The sequence below is a fragment of the Pungitius pungitius genome, chromosome 2, assembly GCF_949316345.1.
Source record: "Pungitius pungitius chromosome 2, fPunPun2.1, whole genome shotgun sequence".
NCBI lineage: Eukaryota > Metazoa > Chordata > Actinopteri > Perciformes > Gasterosteidae > Pungitius > Pungitius pungitius.
The window spans coordinates 19,942,393-19,956,731 of record NC_084901.1 but is presented as its reverse complement, the minus strand read 5'-3'; the positions used below and the strand labels follow the sequence as shown (position 1 = coordinate 19,956,731).

General features: G+C 42.3%; 1 protein-coding gene across 9 annotated transcripts in view; it reads left to right on the top strand.

The window, feature by feature from the left end:
- The window catches only part of diaph2 (diaphanous-related formin 2), a 297,267-nt gene that overhangs the window by 262,633 nt on the left and 20,295 nt on the right, over positions 1-14,339 (top strand). For 7 of the 9 annotated variants that reach the window (XM_037460863.2, XM_037460868.2, XM_062560592.1 and 4 more), the window contains one exon: positions 264-329. The exons of 1 other annotated variant lie outside the window; for it this stretch is intronic. In XM_037460863.2, coding sequence (XP_037316760.2) covers positions 264-329 — 66 coding nt within the window. The remainder of the gene's footprint in view (positions 1-263; positions 330-14,339) is intronic. One more of the 9 variants, XM_037460865.2, reaches the window with a different exon arrangement.

The following is a 14,339-nucleotide window of genomic DNA, read 5'->3' as shown; positions in this document are numbered from 1 at the left end:
GTGTGTGTCTTTACTAAACTGCACCTTAAATAAAATAGTGTCTTTAAAATGTTTTTAAAAAAATATATTTTAATGTTCTTTGTTAATTTATGGAATTTCTGAAACCTATGAGGTGTGTGCATTTTCCAACCTGAAAGGTTTCTGCCAAACTCTTGGAATTTTATTCCTGCCTTTTTTCTCTTTCCCTTTTTCTCCATCCTTCCCCTCTCGTCTTTTTTCATTTCTTTCTTGTTATTTTTTTTTTATCACCAACATTGTTGCAGGTGATCAAAGCCCTTCCAGTCCATCCTCTCGGTGGCCGGGTGCTAACTATGGTAACAGAACCCTAGGTGTGTGTATTTGCTTACCATTTAAATTACTGCACAACTCACGCGTCCTTCCTGTCACAAGATTCACGCCGAGCTGGTCTACAACATACAGAGTCCTATGCCGAGTTACTGAATCAAAGGTTTATTGTTAGAGATTTACTTAAGGATCCTTAAAACATGGAGCAGTTTAGAAGTAAACCCTGTACTGGACTGGGCATTTATAATGCCGAGTGAGATGATGCAAAATCTTACAATAAATACCTCTAAAACGATATTACAGTAAACAACAATTTTAAAGTGCCCATTTTGCTTTATCTCAAATTTTGTAACACAAGTCGTCAGGCTAGATGAAGGAAATCATTTTTAGATTTCACCTGGCGTAGTGTCTGTCTTGTAGAGCAGCTCCAGTTATCATCTAATGGTCTTTCCTTTTTCTGTTAGCCTGTGCTGTAGAAGCATGAGATCACTTCTGCCGGAAAGGGCTGTGCACAATGCGTTGGCAACTAATGGTTTTGTTTTTCTCTGACTCTATATGTTTGTATATTTCTAGCTGATGTCTGAATGCATCTCAGATGTACCTCAGTCCTTCTTGCTGTTGGCTAAAAATTGCCTGGTTTCTCGTTATAATATGTTTAATGTGTGCTCGTTGCATGTCTACATGCCTGACATTGTGCTTGTGTAGACAGTGTATCTCAAGAGACAAAGCGTTTGATGCTGAAAGACTAATTGATTAAACGATTGTTTTTTTTTCATAATATTTAACTAATATTTTCACGGTAGGTGGCCGCGTACAGTTGGTCTCACACACTGTTCAAGCTGCACTGATGCAATGTACATTTTTAACAAATGATGACCTACCTGGCGTTTGAGCGAGGCAGCACTGGGCAGCGATACGTTATGGTCATGTCCAGGAAATATCAAACTTTTCTGTCTAAAACAAAGTATTATACTATCAATGCTGATAGTAATATATCTGGGGAGAACTCTCTGCCATTGTTACATTTTTTCATAACAGAATTTTTTTTTTTTTAAATGAAGAATTTTGAGCATTGCTTTGTTGGTTGAAATAGGCCGTTGGTACAATGCTTGGTGGAGGAGAAGCAATTCAAGATTGTCAGGCTCCCCTGCATGGCATTTTTCCCAAGTAAACATCACTACGCTACCAGAATGTATAATGCACATTCCCCCGATATGGACCTCAAAATGTGGTTTGATAAACAGCTGCCTGGATCTCTTCTTTGAAGTGATGAGAGGGGGTAAATCCTGTTGACAGGTCTATGGATGTTTTTTTTAAATGGAATCTGGAAGTGACTTCAGTTGTTACATAGAGTATGGGGGGATTTGTGCATGTGTAGGTGTAAATATGGTACCGAAACATTTATGTCTCTATACCTCTGTTATTTATTCACTCTTGCTGGTCATGTCTGTAGTAATATCACGCTTTGGAGCTCGATTAACCTCCCCGTCGTCATCAGACAAGCAGCGTGTGCAAGTCTCTCAGTCGCCGAAGAATCTTTGCTTCGACGAAAAAGTTCATTCCGGCCCGGCGTGAAGTTTCTATTTCGTTCCTCGGGCTGAACTATACTCCAGCAGGGTACCTCAAGTGTCAAGCTGAACACAATTCTAGGCGCTGCCACTCACAATTACACTCAATTCTAGAAGCATTTCCTATTTCCTTGTCTCCACTTTGTGCAAGATGGAAAACCTAACCCCGGGAGGCCATGCTCATGTGTTATGCAATTACACCAGCCAGTCCTAATTCCACACACAGAAGCTGAATGGATTTATCGAGACCAGAGGAGCCACATTTCTGTTGTTGGTTCAGTCCCATTTCAGGAAAAGCAAATATCCAGTCTTTCTGGTAGTGGATCTAACCCTGTATGCTGTTCTATTGTCATTGCCGACGGGGCCCTTAATGTTTAAGTGGACAAGAATGAAAAGAAAACAACACAACGTGCCTTAGCCTTCTGCTTTTATGACTCATATTCCCTTTCTGATGAGACAGTTACCTGGGTATCTTGCAGGAGATTGGTGGGTAGAGAGCGGGAGCATCTCATACATCCTGGATCATCGATTTTCGGTCAGGGATGAAAGCCACGGACTCAGTGGGTCTTTCATACTGGGGGGCATCCCAAAAGACACATCAATCAGATTTCAAACAGAACCAAGTCAATCTTATTTTTTAATGCCTTTTCAACGACATTACAATCCCAAACCAGGGCCTCTCTCCCTTGTATCCCTGCCTCACTCTCCTGCTTCACCTTCACAGGTCGGTCCATCAAAAGTTCCCTCCTGTGTTCTATATAGTAAGCTTCTTAAGGACTTATTTGACATTGAACAGGGAGGGATCATCTCATGCCTATTAAAAAATACAGATGCGGTGATATAATGCTTGTCAGGGTTACGGAATTTCAGCCCGGCGGTTTAATCCCCCGATGCCTGGCAGTTAATTCAGCTGGCCAGGCCAGAGAGTAGGCCCCCTGTAAGTTTAATGAAGATTAAATTACCTATTTTCTCTCATGAAATTTTTACAGAAGGGGATGAATTTGCGAAGAGGCAAATGAAAAGACGAAAGCGACATGTCTGTAAGAAGGAGATGACGGCAAAGATAAAGTTTCTCCCATTCTTCTCCTAAATCACCCAACCTCATTTGTGAAATACATTATTTTTTAATACTTTTATATTACTCCTATATTTGTTATCCTCATCACCCCGATATAGACGGACACAATATGTTCAGCCTGGCAGTCTTCTCTCCCCTGGTCTAGGGGAAAGTCCCTGTTTTATTTCTTCAACACCATCAAGGGAAGTGATAGTGATCGTAATTCCCTTAGCAATTAATTTGCTCACACATATGTTGTACCCGTCGCTTTATCTCCCTCTCGTTGTCTCTCAACCTACAGCGGTTGCGACTCCTGTACTGTTTCACACATTTATGCAAGATTGTGTCGCTTATCAGTTCGGGACTGTTGCTCCAGGGTGTGTCTAAAGCCTTTTGCCTCCGCGAGCTCAGAGTTTCCACTCCAGGGTGTTGATAGATGTTATTCATCGTGGGCAACCCTAGAGGCGATCCTGCAGGAAGTGCAGCTAACATGATTTGGGGGCGAAGAGACCCAGAGGGCGTTGGTGCCTCTTGCTAGCTTGGATCGCTTAGCAGATGTGAGATATCAACGGAGTGGACGAGAGCAGAGACGTGCCGTTTCTATCTACCTGCTCCTCATAGATAAGGATATTCATCAACAGGCAAAGGGGAAGGCAGATGTGAAGAAACTGAGGCATGAACAGCCACTCCATTTAGCATTTGACGTCCCGGGGCATAGACAAAGCCGCTGTCCCTCCCATTGACCCATCGGGCCTTTCTCCGGCCCCGATCATTTTTCATCCACAGCAGAAAACTCATCATGGAAATATAGATGACGATTTTATGTACCATTTGAGTACCCTTGGCGCGTAGCTGATCCATTGCTTGACTCTGCCAAGAGAGGACCTAAAGTAGGTGAAGTGTGACACGAAGCCATTGTGAGAAGATTAATCAAATCTTAATAAAAGGCCGTCTGTGAGAATGGAGAGCGAGGGTCTCTTGCCCCTGCCTCTGCTGTTAAGTACACCCTAAACCCTTTGTTTAATTCATACTGAAGGTATCTACTTGAGTACAGGCTATCAACTGGGGCTTTCTGCATCACCTTTTTTATTGTGCCCTTTTTACAGCTCCATGTCTGAGAAGACGCAGCACGTGGAGAGTGGCGCCCTACGCTAACAATTACTTTGTCTTTTCCTCTTTTTTTTTTAAATTTTGAAATAAAGACATGGTGCCAGAATGGACTGAGAGCGCTCAACACCCATGTCCAATATTGTGTGAGTTTATTGGCGCGGTCCCTCATCGATGCAAAGAGCACTCAGCCCTCCCGCCTAGTGGACCATCAACGAACAACTGCAGAGCAGAAACGTCTCCTAGCTTATCATATTCAATAATATCCCAGAGCGCTTTGCAGTCTGTGTTTTTTTTTTTTTCCCCTCACTCTCCAAACAATATTGGCTTTCAAGTATGTGGGCAGTTATGAAAGGTCACCCTAAGTGTAAATTGTCAATGCTGGATCCATTTTAGAGGGCAAATATGCTTTGGAGGCCCCATAATGGAAGGTTTCATCTTATTTTTACCCAGGGCACACTCGCACTATAAGATTGATATCGTTCATTGTTTGATGAATTCCTAACAGACCTATAAACTTGCAGAGCTGCAAGCCGGAGGAATGCCCGCGAAAGTCGGACCATCCCACAAGCTGAAAAATTGCCCTCATATAATTCCAAAGGAATTTGGCCTATGCCATCATGCTTAGCGTTGACGGATGGGCTGAACTTGTGTGGGTTAAATTAAACCTTATTTATTGCTCATTGGGCATACAGCAGGGCTAACGGATGCTCAGCGAGAGAACAAATAATGTGCGGTGGAATAGGCTGCCATCTTGTATGGTTATGTGTTGCACTGACAATAAGAGGCAGTGCCAGAATGAAATGCTTCTTCCTCTGCTGTCACACTCGTGTGTTTTTCCCTCTTTAATATGATGTGGCTATTATTGAAGTATGCAGTATAATGCCCAGACGGATGTTTGCATTTGGCATGTCAGTCCCAGCAATCGGTTCGCCTCAATGAGGTGGAATTAATATTTTACGTTTCCATTAGGTGGGCCTGATGTCTGCAAGAGGGAGGTATAGAAAAGTAACGACCCGTCGGGTGATGGCTTATAATAGTAATTCCCACTTGATTCATGGGAAGGGAGAATATGTCAAAACATTTAAAATGTTCCATTCAATAGAACATGTGATTATTTTTTAAATAAATAATAATGTTGTTTAATGAAGGATTTTACATGTTATATTACATACCTTTAAAAGCAAAACAATTGCTGACAATATGTGATTGATTACAGTCCTAAACAATTGAACACTTTTGAAGTTTACAATTATTTATTTTAACCCTTAAATAAAAACATTTAAATAGACATTCTTTTTTTACATTTATTTTTATTTATCTCTTCGTCATTTGCAAATCATAATTAACCAAATCAAGGCAAAGGGTAATGATTAAAGAGTCCATTTGGATTTTATTTTCACATTCTATAATGACGGTCCCTTCTGCATCTGTAAAAGTGTCAAGTGAATCCTAAACCGCAGGAGGGATTAAAGGAACAAAAGTTATGATCACAGGTACATTGTGGTGTAAGTGGTGCATATTCGTCGAAGAGAAGATAAAAGTGAAAGGCATCGATTAAAACATTCGGACTGTTTGTGAAGTGTGCATTCAAAAAGTTTTTGTTTTGTTTTCATTAAACAGCACAATTTAGTTTGAAAGCAATCCACTCTGCTTTGTATGTATAATCATATTGCCATAAACAGAATTTTGGCACATAAGAATATCATACATTCGACATTACTGCAAATGCTTTTGCATTGGCAGCAGCTATTAGCAGTTGCACCTGAGGCCTAGGTGCTGGTGGTAGAACTAGATATCTATAGAGAGTCTAAAAGGCAGGGGAGACCCAGAGGGCTAAATGAAGGTAAAAGGCAGAATAACGCAGAGTACCCCCCCAATACTCATCCTTTGCACCCACACACACACACACACACACACACACACACACACACACACACACACACACGCACACGCACACGCACACGCACACGCACACGCACACGCACACACACACATACCTATAGTGGGTGTGCAATCAGCAAGAATGCCCCCTGCACTCAGGCACTCCCCCTCCAGTCAGGCATGATTGTGCTTGACGTGGTTCCATCACTAATGCTGACTGATTCCCATTTGCTAGGCTCTTCATATTCATTTATTTATTTATCTGTTTATTTGCGTCAGTTTTATTTATTGATGGGACCTCGAGGATACGACGGCAAATCTCCATTTGCTCGTATAGCGAAGCAAGAAATGGGAAGCGATACGCACGTGCAACATTTGAACCTGGATGAACAAAAGACGACGAGAAGACGGAGTTCACCGTTTTTATTTAGATTCCAGCAGTTGAAATAGCTATTCCTTACTGGTAATGGAAAAGAGATACGGCCCATTTAGTTACTTAGCGCTAATCCCAGAGGTTTAGCCGCTTCTTCTTTTCTTCCCCTTTATCTCTTTGTCTTTCTTCATTCGTTCTTTTGACTTCTATTTGGTTAGTGTCTGATGGAAGGATTTGAGTGGGGTCAAATTACTTCCTTGCCCGTACGAGTTTTCCCAAGCAGCAGCAGCACTCTTAGCCACAAGTACATGCAGCACGTTGCTGTTGTATTTGACCACCAAATACCCTCAAGGGGTTTAAATGCATGCTCTATTTAAAGCCCGGTGTTCACATAACCTTTTATTTTTTTGCATAAATCGATTGTTTAAGTTTTTTGGGGTGTGGTCTTTCATTTTGTTCAGGCTTCACATCAATTCTGGTGACGATTTCAAGCAGATCTCCTTTTGCTTGTCAAATATGATGATGCAATTGTTACGTAGTGAGTGTAAGTCTAATTGTTCTTTATTCTCACAATGACATATTTGCTGTTAGCTACCGATGGGAACAGCACTGCTCACTAACCCAAGTGTGCATTTTGAGATTTGTTATTTTTGGAAGCCAATATCTCTGTCTTGAGGTCTGCCGGTGGACCTTTGGTCCATTGTTGTAGTGGTACAAAGAACGCCAAGTTTAAAACTGCTTACAGATTATTGTTTTAACATCCTTCATGGCCACAGAATGCTCATTTTTAAACTACTAAGAATTTGTTTCCTTAATCGTCTATTTTATTAACTTTAAGGTAAGATTTAAGAGAGATAATGTCTAATAAAAGAGGGTAAAGACAGAGCTGAAGATCCTCTCTAATTAGGGGATCAGTTGTCTGCTTTTGTTAGATTACTGGGAGAATATTTAAAATACACATTTTTTGCACCTGTGTATCAGAGAGTAATTGTATCTCTCCAGTGGGACTTAAAGAGAAAATACATTGGTTACAATCACTTTTTACCACATGCCCAAAATTATACGAGGAGCTACCAAGCTCCGCCTTCAGCAGCTGATTAGCATATGTGGTCTTATGACAATATGGATCCAACCGAACTCCATCTGTGAGTTTATTTGAATTCATCCAAAATAGTTCGCGAGAATGGGGGAGTGAGGGGGGGGGGGGGGAGGGGTACAAACAAGATGGGAACACAACAGCTTGCTATTCATGAATTCCATAAATTACAAAGTCTCTCCCCTTAGAGATGAGTAATATGCCAAGTTTAAAAATAGACCCTTCGCCACAGTTGAGACCCTTCGCCTCCAGTGGATGTGGATTAACAGACAGAAGGTAAAGGTTAGACATTTGTGATTTGTGCTGAGTGTGGCCTCCGCCCGGACTGAGGCAAAGATGCATTTGTGTTTATTTATGTTCACGTTTTCTCTTTGTCTAATTAACCTGAAGTTATGGCGGCAGGATAAGGGCTTGACAAGAAGCTGAACACTACAGCCGTGGGTCATGCATTAGTGGACGTCCTGTGGAGGTTGCTGAGCTTTAACATCTCCACCCTTAAGGCATTGCCAGCCAAGTCAAGGGTGAGGCCGCACACAGCATTACAACTCAACTAATATTATTTATTTTCCGTCCACTCTAGATGAGTTTTTTCATGTGGCTCAGGTCACTGTTGCCCCCGGGGTGGATTTTTGGCAGATGGAAACTGTGATGTTCCTTAAAAATGTCCCACAAGTGCGGAGAAAAAGGACTGTGTGACTTGGTGTCTGTCCACATGTCTGACCTTTTTTCCTGTGTGCGTGCATGTTGTATTTGTGTGACGGTGTGTGCTGCTCATTTGTAAGAATGTTTGCTGAAGCCTAGTGTTCATTGGCAGGCCGGCGGTTGACCTGATTTCTGTGTCACAGCGTGACTCACACAGGTTAGCTTTTTAAGGAGACAGTGAGGTCAGCGTGGAAACTACTGCCGCTGGTCGGCTAAATCTCATTCCATGGTGAGCTCTGGCCTAGCTGAATGCTCCTAAACATTCTGTATTGGCTGAATTCAGCATGCCATCATTGTAAATATACATTGCGATTAGTGAGAGAGAGCATGTGAAATCATTTATGGTCTGCATTATTAACGTGTCCACGCATGGAAGGGGCTCTTTCTTCACTTGTAACACATTTGTTTATGGTGGTCAAAACAGTCTGAAATATGGATTTCTCTTTGCCGATTGTAAAGGTTCGGTGAATATGTCAATATGGCTGAGGAAAGTCGCCCTTTCACTATTCCACTGGATCTGCCGCTGGTCCCTGCTTATAAACATTGAATAATTGAACAGGGGAATCTGCCAATGAGAGGGGTCAGGGGCCAAAGTCTCGATGGCGGGGATGACAGCTCGTGGAAGAAAAAGACAGCAGCCTGATTAGCGAGTGTGTCGTTTTGTTTCATTGCTGCCTTCTCAACTCATCCCACTTCTCCCCACTCGCTCCCTGGCTTCCAACTCTACCTCCTTGCTTTTCCTCATCAACCTCACCATGCCGCATTCCTTAATGTGCTCTTCCTCTACCTACTGCGCTGTTTTCTTTTAAGTGTGTTATTTAGCCTCACATCCTGTCTCCATCCGTCCAGAAAGGACCCCGTGCCACTCCAGGCAGAATTATTACTCTCAGATGGAACATCGCCTCAGTGGCGCCGCACTTTGACTCCCTCCGCATTATCCATTTGAGCAGTATCCCCTTTTGTGGCGAGCCATCTTCCTACAGCACGGTAATAATAAGAGTCTTGATGACCATGTGCCTTCGCATTGTAACATGAGACATTCTCATTAGTCCATGGATTGCGCGCTCTCTCTCTCTCTTTCTCTCTCTCCTCTTTCTCTCTCGTCCATTACATTAATTGCCACACATCACTGCCTACTGTGCCCCTCGGTATTCTGTTACACTACTGGCATTCTCTGTCCCGCATCACCCGGCAGTGGCCAGCAGCCTCTTTGCCAGGTCGCAGATAAACGTAATTGGAAAATGTTATACAGAGGATTGGATAAGATGTTTTTAGTCAAAAAATCTCAAGGAGATAATCTGGCCAGTTTGTTTGTGTTACATGAGTGGAAGAAAAATGTTTTTAGATCAAATAAATTGGAGCCGAGTGCCCTTCAACCCTCGCATCATCTCTCTGTTGTCAGTCATCTCCCCTCATAATAGGGAAGCAGGCCGCTACTATAATTGCTTTGATGGTCCAGCCTGAAAAAAATCACTTCTGGGCATAAAGAAAGGCCTTGGAGATGGCAGCCAGAGAGAAAAGGTGCGAATGAATTAAAGCACTTTGCGTTCCTCTGGGGCATGTGGCCCAGATTTTTCGTCATGAAAAAAAAAAAAATAGAATTCTAAGGGAAAGGAAGCAGAGTGGGGGTGGGGTGTGCCTCTTCCCTCTCAGAGTAAATGGCAGTAAAAGCAATGATACACATCCAGCCTCCATTATACCAAAAATGGAGAGTTTTTTGGGAGGGAAAACACAATGGCACTGACATAGTTAACTGGCAGGTAGAGAAAGGGGGATTTCATTGGAAATAATCTCATTTGGAACGGGGTTCCCGTCTATGGAGGAACCTCTGGCCATGCCCTTTGTGAGGGGACAAAAGTTTGGGCCTTTGGAAGCAACGCTTTGAATGTTTCAGTAGAGCTGAATTAATGGGCCGTGTGGATGTCCCCAGGCAGGCGGGGGCCTTGTGCAGCACCCCTCGGCTTGCTTTGGACCTGAAACAACTGCCCACCCCCCTTTTCTTTATCTTCTTTAACCTTGAACCAAACAGAAAAGGTTTCGGGTGATTTTACTTGTTGGCCTTGAATCCACTGAGGCTGGAGTCACCTGGAAATAACCACGGACTGATGTGGAATGAACCTACGATATTATACCATAACTTTATGGTTTGTATCAGTCTTGTATATCTTGGCTTCTTGATGGATCTGTAGAACAGCAGAGGCAACGAGGTGTAAGAAATATTGCTGATATAGCCAAAAATACAGAATTATAATATTATAAATAATATTAATTAACACTGTTCACATTTTAAAAGCTGTGGAGCTCTTTTTCAATTGTAGACAAACAGAAATTCTGTTCCTCTGACTAACTGATGTGACCGTGTTTCAGATATTTATAGCGCCTTTTAGCTTGTGGGTCACTAAGGAGAAACTGCATTTTTTTCATTAAAAGTTCAATTATGACTACAAGCTGCACAGGGTGAGTTTTTGTGACTATGACACAAAAGCAGTGGGGCCATTTGACTAATCCTCCTACGACTCCGCAAAAAACCTCCAGGGCTCACAAGCCCGCAAAGCAAGACTCCATGGGTGTCTGGAACATCATTCTTTCCCAATGGCCTTTTCTTTTTTTGAAAAAGGACGCCCCATGTTAGTTCCACCCAGATCCTTTTGCTTCATTTTAACTCAAACCACCAACCTGGCCTGCATCCCCCCCCCAATTCCTAGCTATTGAACCACATCTTTGACCCCTTTTTTGGAGGCCATTGCTTTTGTTTGTGTTTGACAGCCCATGCAATCCATAAGAGCTCTAGGTGCGGATCTCTTGCAATGTCCACATAAATCCTGGTTGATTGATCTTAAAAACAAAGATACTTAAACTGTTATATTTTCCCTCAAACAAGAAAGTTTTGACAGGACTTAACTTCATTCCTTTATTCTCTCCTTTAATGGAAACCTTTTATGTCTGTCTTGACATTCACTTTTCAAATCAGCCTATAAGGATGAGCGATGGTTATAATTTTGTTTCATATAATCATTTTGGCTGCTTAATTTTCGACATGAGTACAGTTTTCCGTGTCAAGTTATGCTAAGCACCCTCTTCTTATGCACTCATTTCAAGAGGGTTCTTAAAAAAAGAAGAAATAAGGTTGCACAACCACACGCAACAGAGACCTACCATTGTCAGTGCCGACTAGCTAATTACGCAGTCTCTCTGACTTGTTACTTGCCAAGAAGTGAGCAGCGAGTGTGTGTCGCCATGTATCCGACCATGTGTTTCATGGAAATGTCTAAGGCATTGCTTCTGCCCTCCCTCCATCCATAATTAACCTTCCCCCATCCATTATTCAGATGGATTCTTCACACATCTTCTGGTGATACGACATTATTTTGCGGTGGCCAAACAGACATCATGACGCCCCAGGTGCATGAGGCTACGTGTGTCTGCCTGACACACTTTACACTATCGAGTGCACCGCCATTTCCTTTCTTTATGTTGCAACCACGGGGGGAATATCTTTTACAATGAAGGTTTATATATTTTTTTGTTTCTCTGTTTTCACCTGGCCCGTGGCAGCAGGAGACACACCTGTGCGTCCTGCTAGCTTTTAGAGGGAACTCATAGCTTTTCAAAATTACACATTTGCCTTTTCAAGTGCAAGAATGTCAGAAATAGAACCGGGGGGGGGGGGAAATAAAGTGGAAGGAAAAGACGGGGTTGCATGATTGCTTCAGGTGACGTACAGAGGTCATGAGAGGAAGGAGCAGAGCCTCAGAGAGTCAGAGAGAGAGAGAGAGAGAGAGGGGGGGGGGGGGGGGGGCGTGCAACCAGAGCACGCATCCCGCTGCCCAAGAAGCACTCACTATTCTGTCCAGTCCTGAAGGATGTGACATATTTCTCCGGTCTTTGTTTGCTGCTTTGATCGACCTACGCATGTCCCGGATGGAAATTGAATTGGTCTGGTAGAGAGAAAGACTCTTTTGGCTCTACCAACGCTTGCGTGTTGTCTTTGCTGACGTGATTGCTTGTGAGTGTCTGTTTCTGTTTGTGCGTGTCCGTGCAATGCGCACGTGTGTTTAAGTGTCGCCAGGGCCAACCAATTCATAACAGCACTGGATTGTGTTTCCGTCATACATCGCGGTCAATGCAGCCACCTCTGCAGCGCCAGCGTATTTAATGGCCACGACCTGAACTCAAAAGAGCCCCCGCTCCCCTTCTTCTACCCGTTTGCCCTCTGGCATTTGGAAGTCTTTGTGTTACCTGTGTGAAACGGACTGTGTGTGCACATGTGTGGGAGACAGTTTTTGTTCATTTGTTGTTGTGAAAATGCAGGGTTTATAGAAAATGCGTTTTCAGTCAATTTAAGTATTAAGTATATATATATATATATATATATATATATATATATATATATATATATATATATATATATATATTTATACATCAGTTGACACATTTGAGAAACCCAACTGTGATATAACACATTACACATATCTCACCATATGATATGACGCTTTTCTTTGCTGTTGAGGCAGCCGAGGATTGCACCCGGCTTCATCCTGGGTTTAAGACAACTGTATGTGAAGGCACACTCCATTAATCTGTATGTCTATTGGGGGTTTTGAACAGTCTGTGTGGCACAGCTAGACTTTTCTCCGTGGAGTTCATCCCTCAACAGATCACCACTTTGTGGATAAGGTTTTTTTTTTTTCTTCTTTTATCATTTTGAGCTGGTGCAATCTTTTTCCACAGTCATGATTGATCACAAATATCACAGAGTATGTTCCTGACCTGCAGCAGAGAGTTTAAATCGAGAAGTCTCACTCGCGCCTTTGAGTTGCAGACTCTACTGGGGTGTGATGTGCATTTTCCAAATAGGAAGATTATTCACCGTTGTCGATGATGCACACGCTCTCTATTGTTGATGGAAAAAGGGCAAAAAAATATATATATCAATGTTGTGTCAAGGAAAAAAGGGTAGCCCAAGATAAGGAACGGATACGGACCTCCTTTGGGAACATTCTTGCTTAGAAGTAAACAAATCTATTGTAGAAAAGAGGATTTTATCATTATAACATATTGTATGCATTAACACCCATAGTTATCGTGTGTGATACACCTAAGTATCCTGTTACTATCCACAGAATGTCGCCGTCCTACAGCCGAATCAACGCCACCTCCAGAGTAGGTCACAGTTTCTCGCAAATACCTAAATACTGTACCTGCTCTTTTTAGGTCACTTCATTAGCTTGGGATTGGTGCGTTAGTGGGGAAGGTTATATGGAATTCTTGATTCAGATGCAAATAGGGCAGTTATCAGCAGCCCGGACGTGATGAATAATGGGATGTACAAAACGCAAGGCCCTGCATAAGGAAATGAAAGAGCGCCTCTTTTCTGCTCCACTGATTTCATTATAGACTTTATTATTGGCTCGCAAGGCAACATCTATTATCTAGAGTCAGAACCATTTCTTTTCCTTCTTTCTTTTGATGCGGACAGTCTTTTACTACTGTCAAACCTCATCAAGTACTGCTGCCCCAGATAGGGCAACAGCAACAATGTGAGTGTGGGAGCCTCCAGGCAGTGGTCAGATATAGGAACGGTTAATGTGTCTTTTGCCTTGAGAAGGAGCTCTGCACTGAGGACTGAAACTCAGGGCTCTTACTTCACCTTTTCAGTGTTTCGCAGATGAGCGATAATTTGGTTCGTCTCTTTGGCCACTGAAAGCTGATTTTACGGCGTAAATCGGAGGTTATTTGTAATCAATACATTTCTTTGATGCATTTAGTCTATGCAGATTTGTTAACATGCCAAAACTGGTGTAGAAATATTTAGCAGGAACTATAGCCATAGACTTGAAAGATATTTCCTTTTAGACAACTCAACAACAACATCAACAACAAGAATAAACAACACAACATATATATATATATTTATTGTTCAATTCATTAAGCCTTTTTTCAAGTGCAGTGTTGCCGCAACAACTGTATTTTTACCTAATTGCTTTTGATACAGGGACATAAAAGTGAAAAGTAGATCATTTGGAGTGGGGGATCTAAGAATAGAAGTGAGCCTGTGGCATAGGGCAGAGGGAACAGGACGGCAGAGGGTTCGGCTGTGAATAAGACTCACTGACAATGTGATACCACTGTAAGTAACCTCTCAGGATTAATTTATTTCTTTACCTTAGCTAATATTACCCTCTGACTTTCCCCTCATAATTCTCCTATATTTTTTTTAATGTCCTCATTTGTAGAGAATTACCATAAATATCCACAGGTAACTGA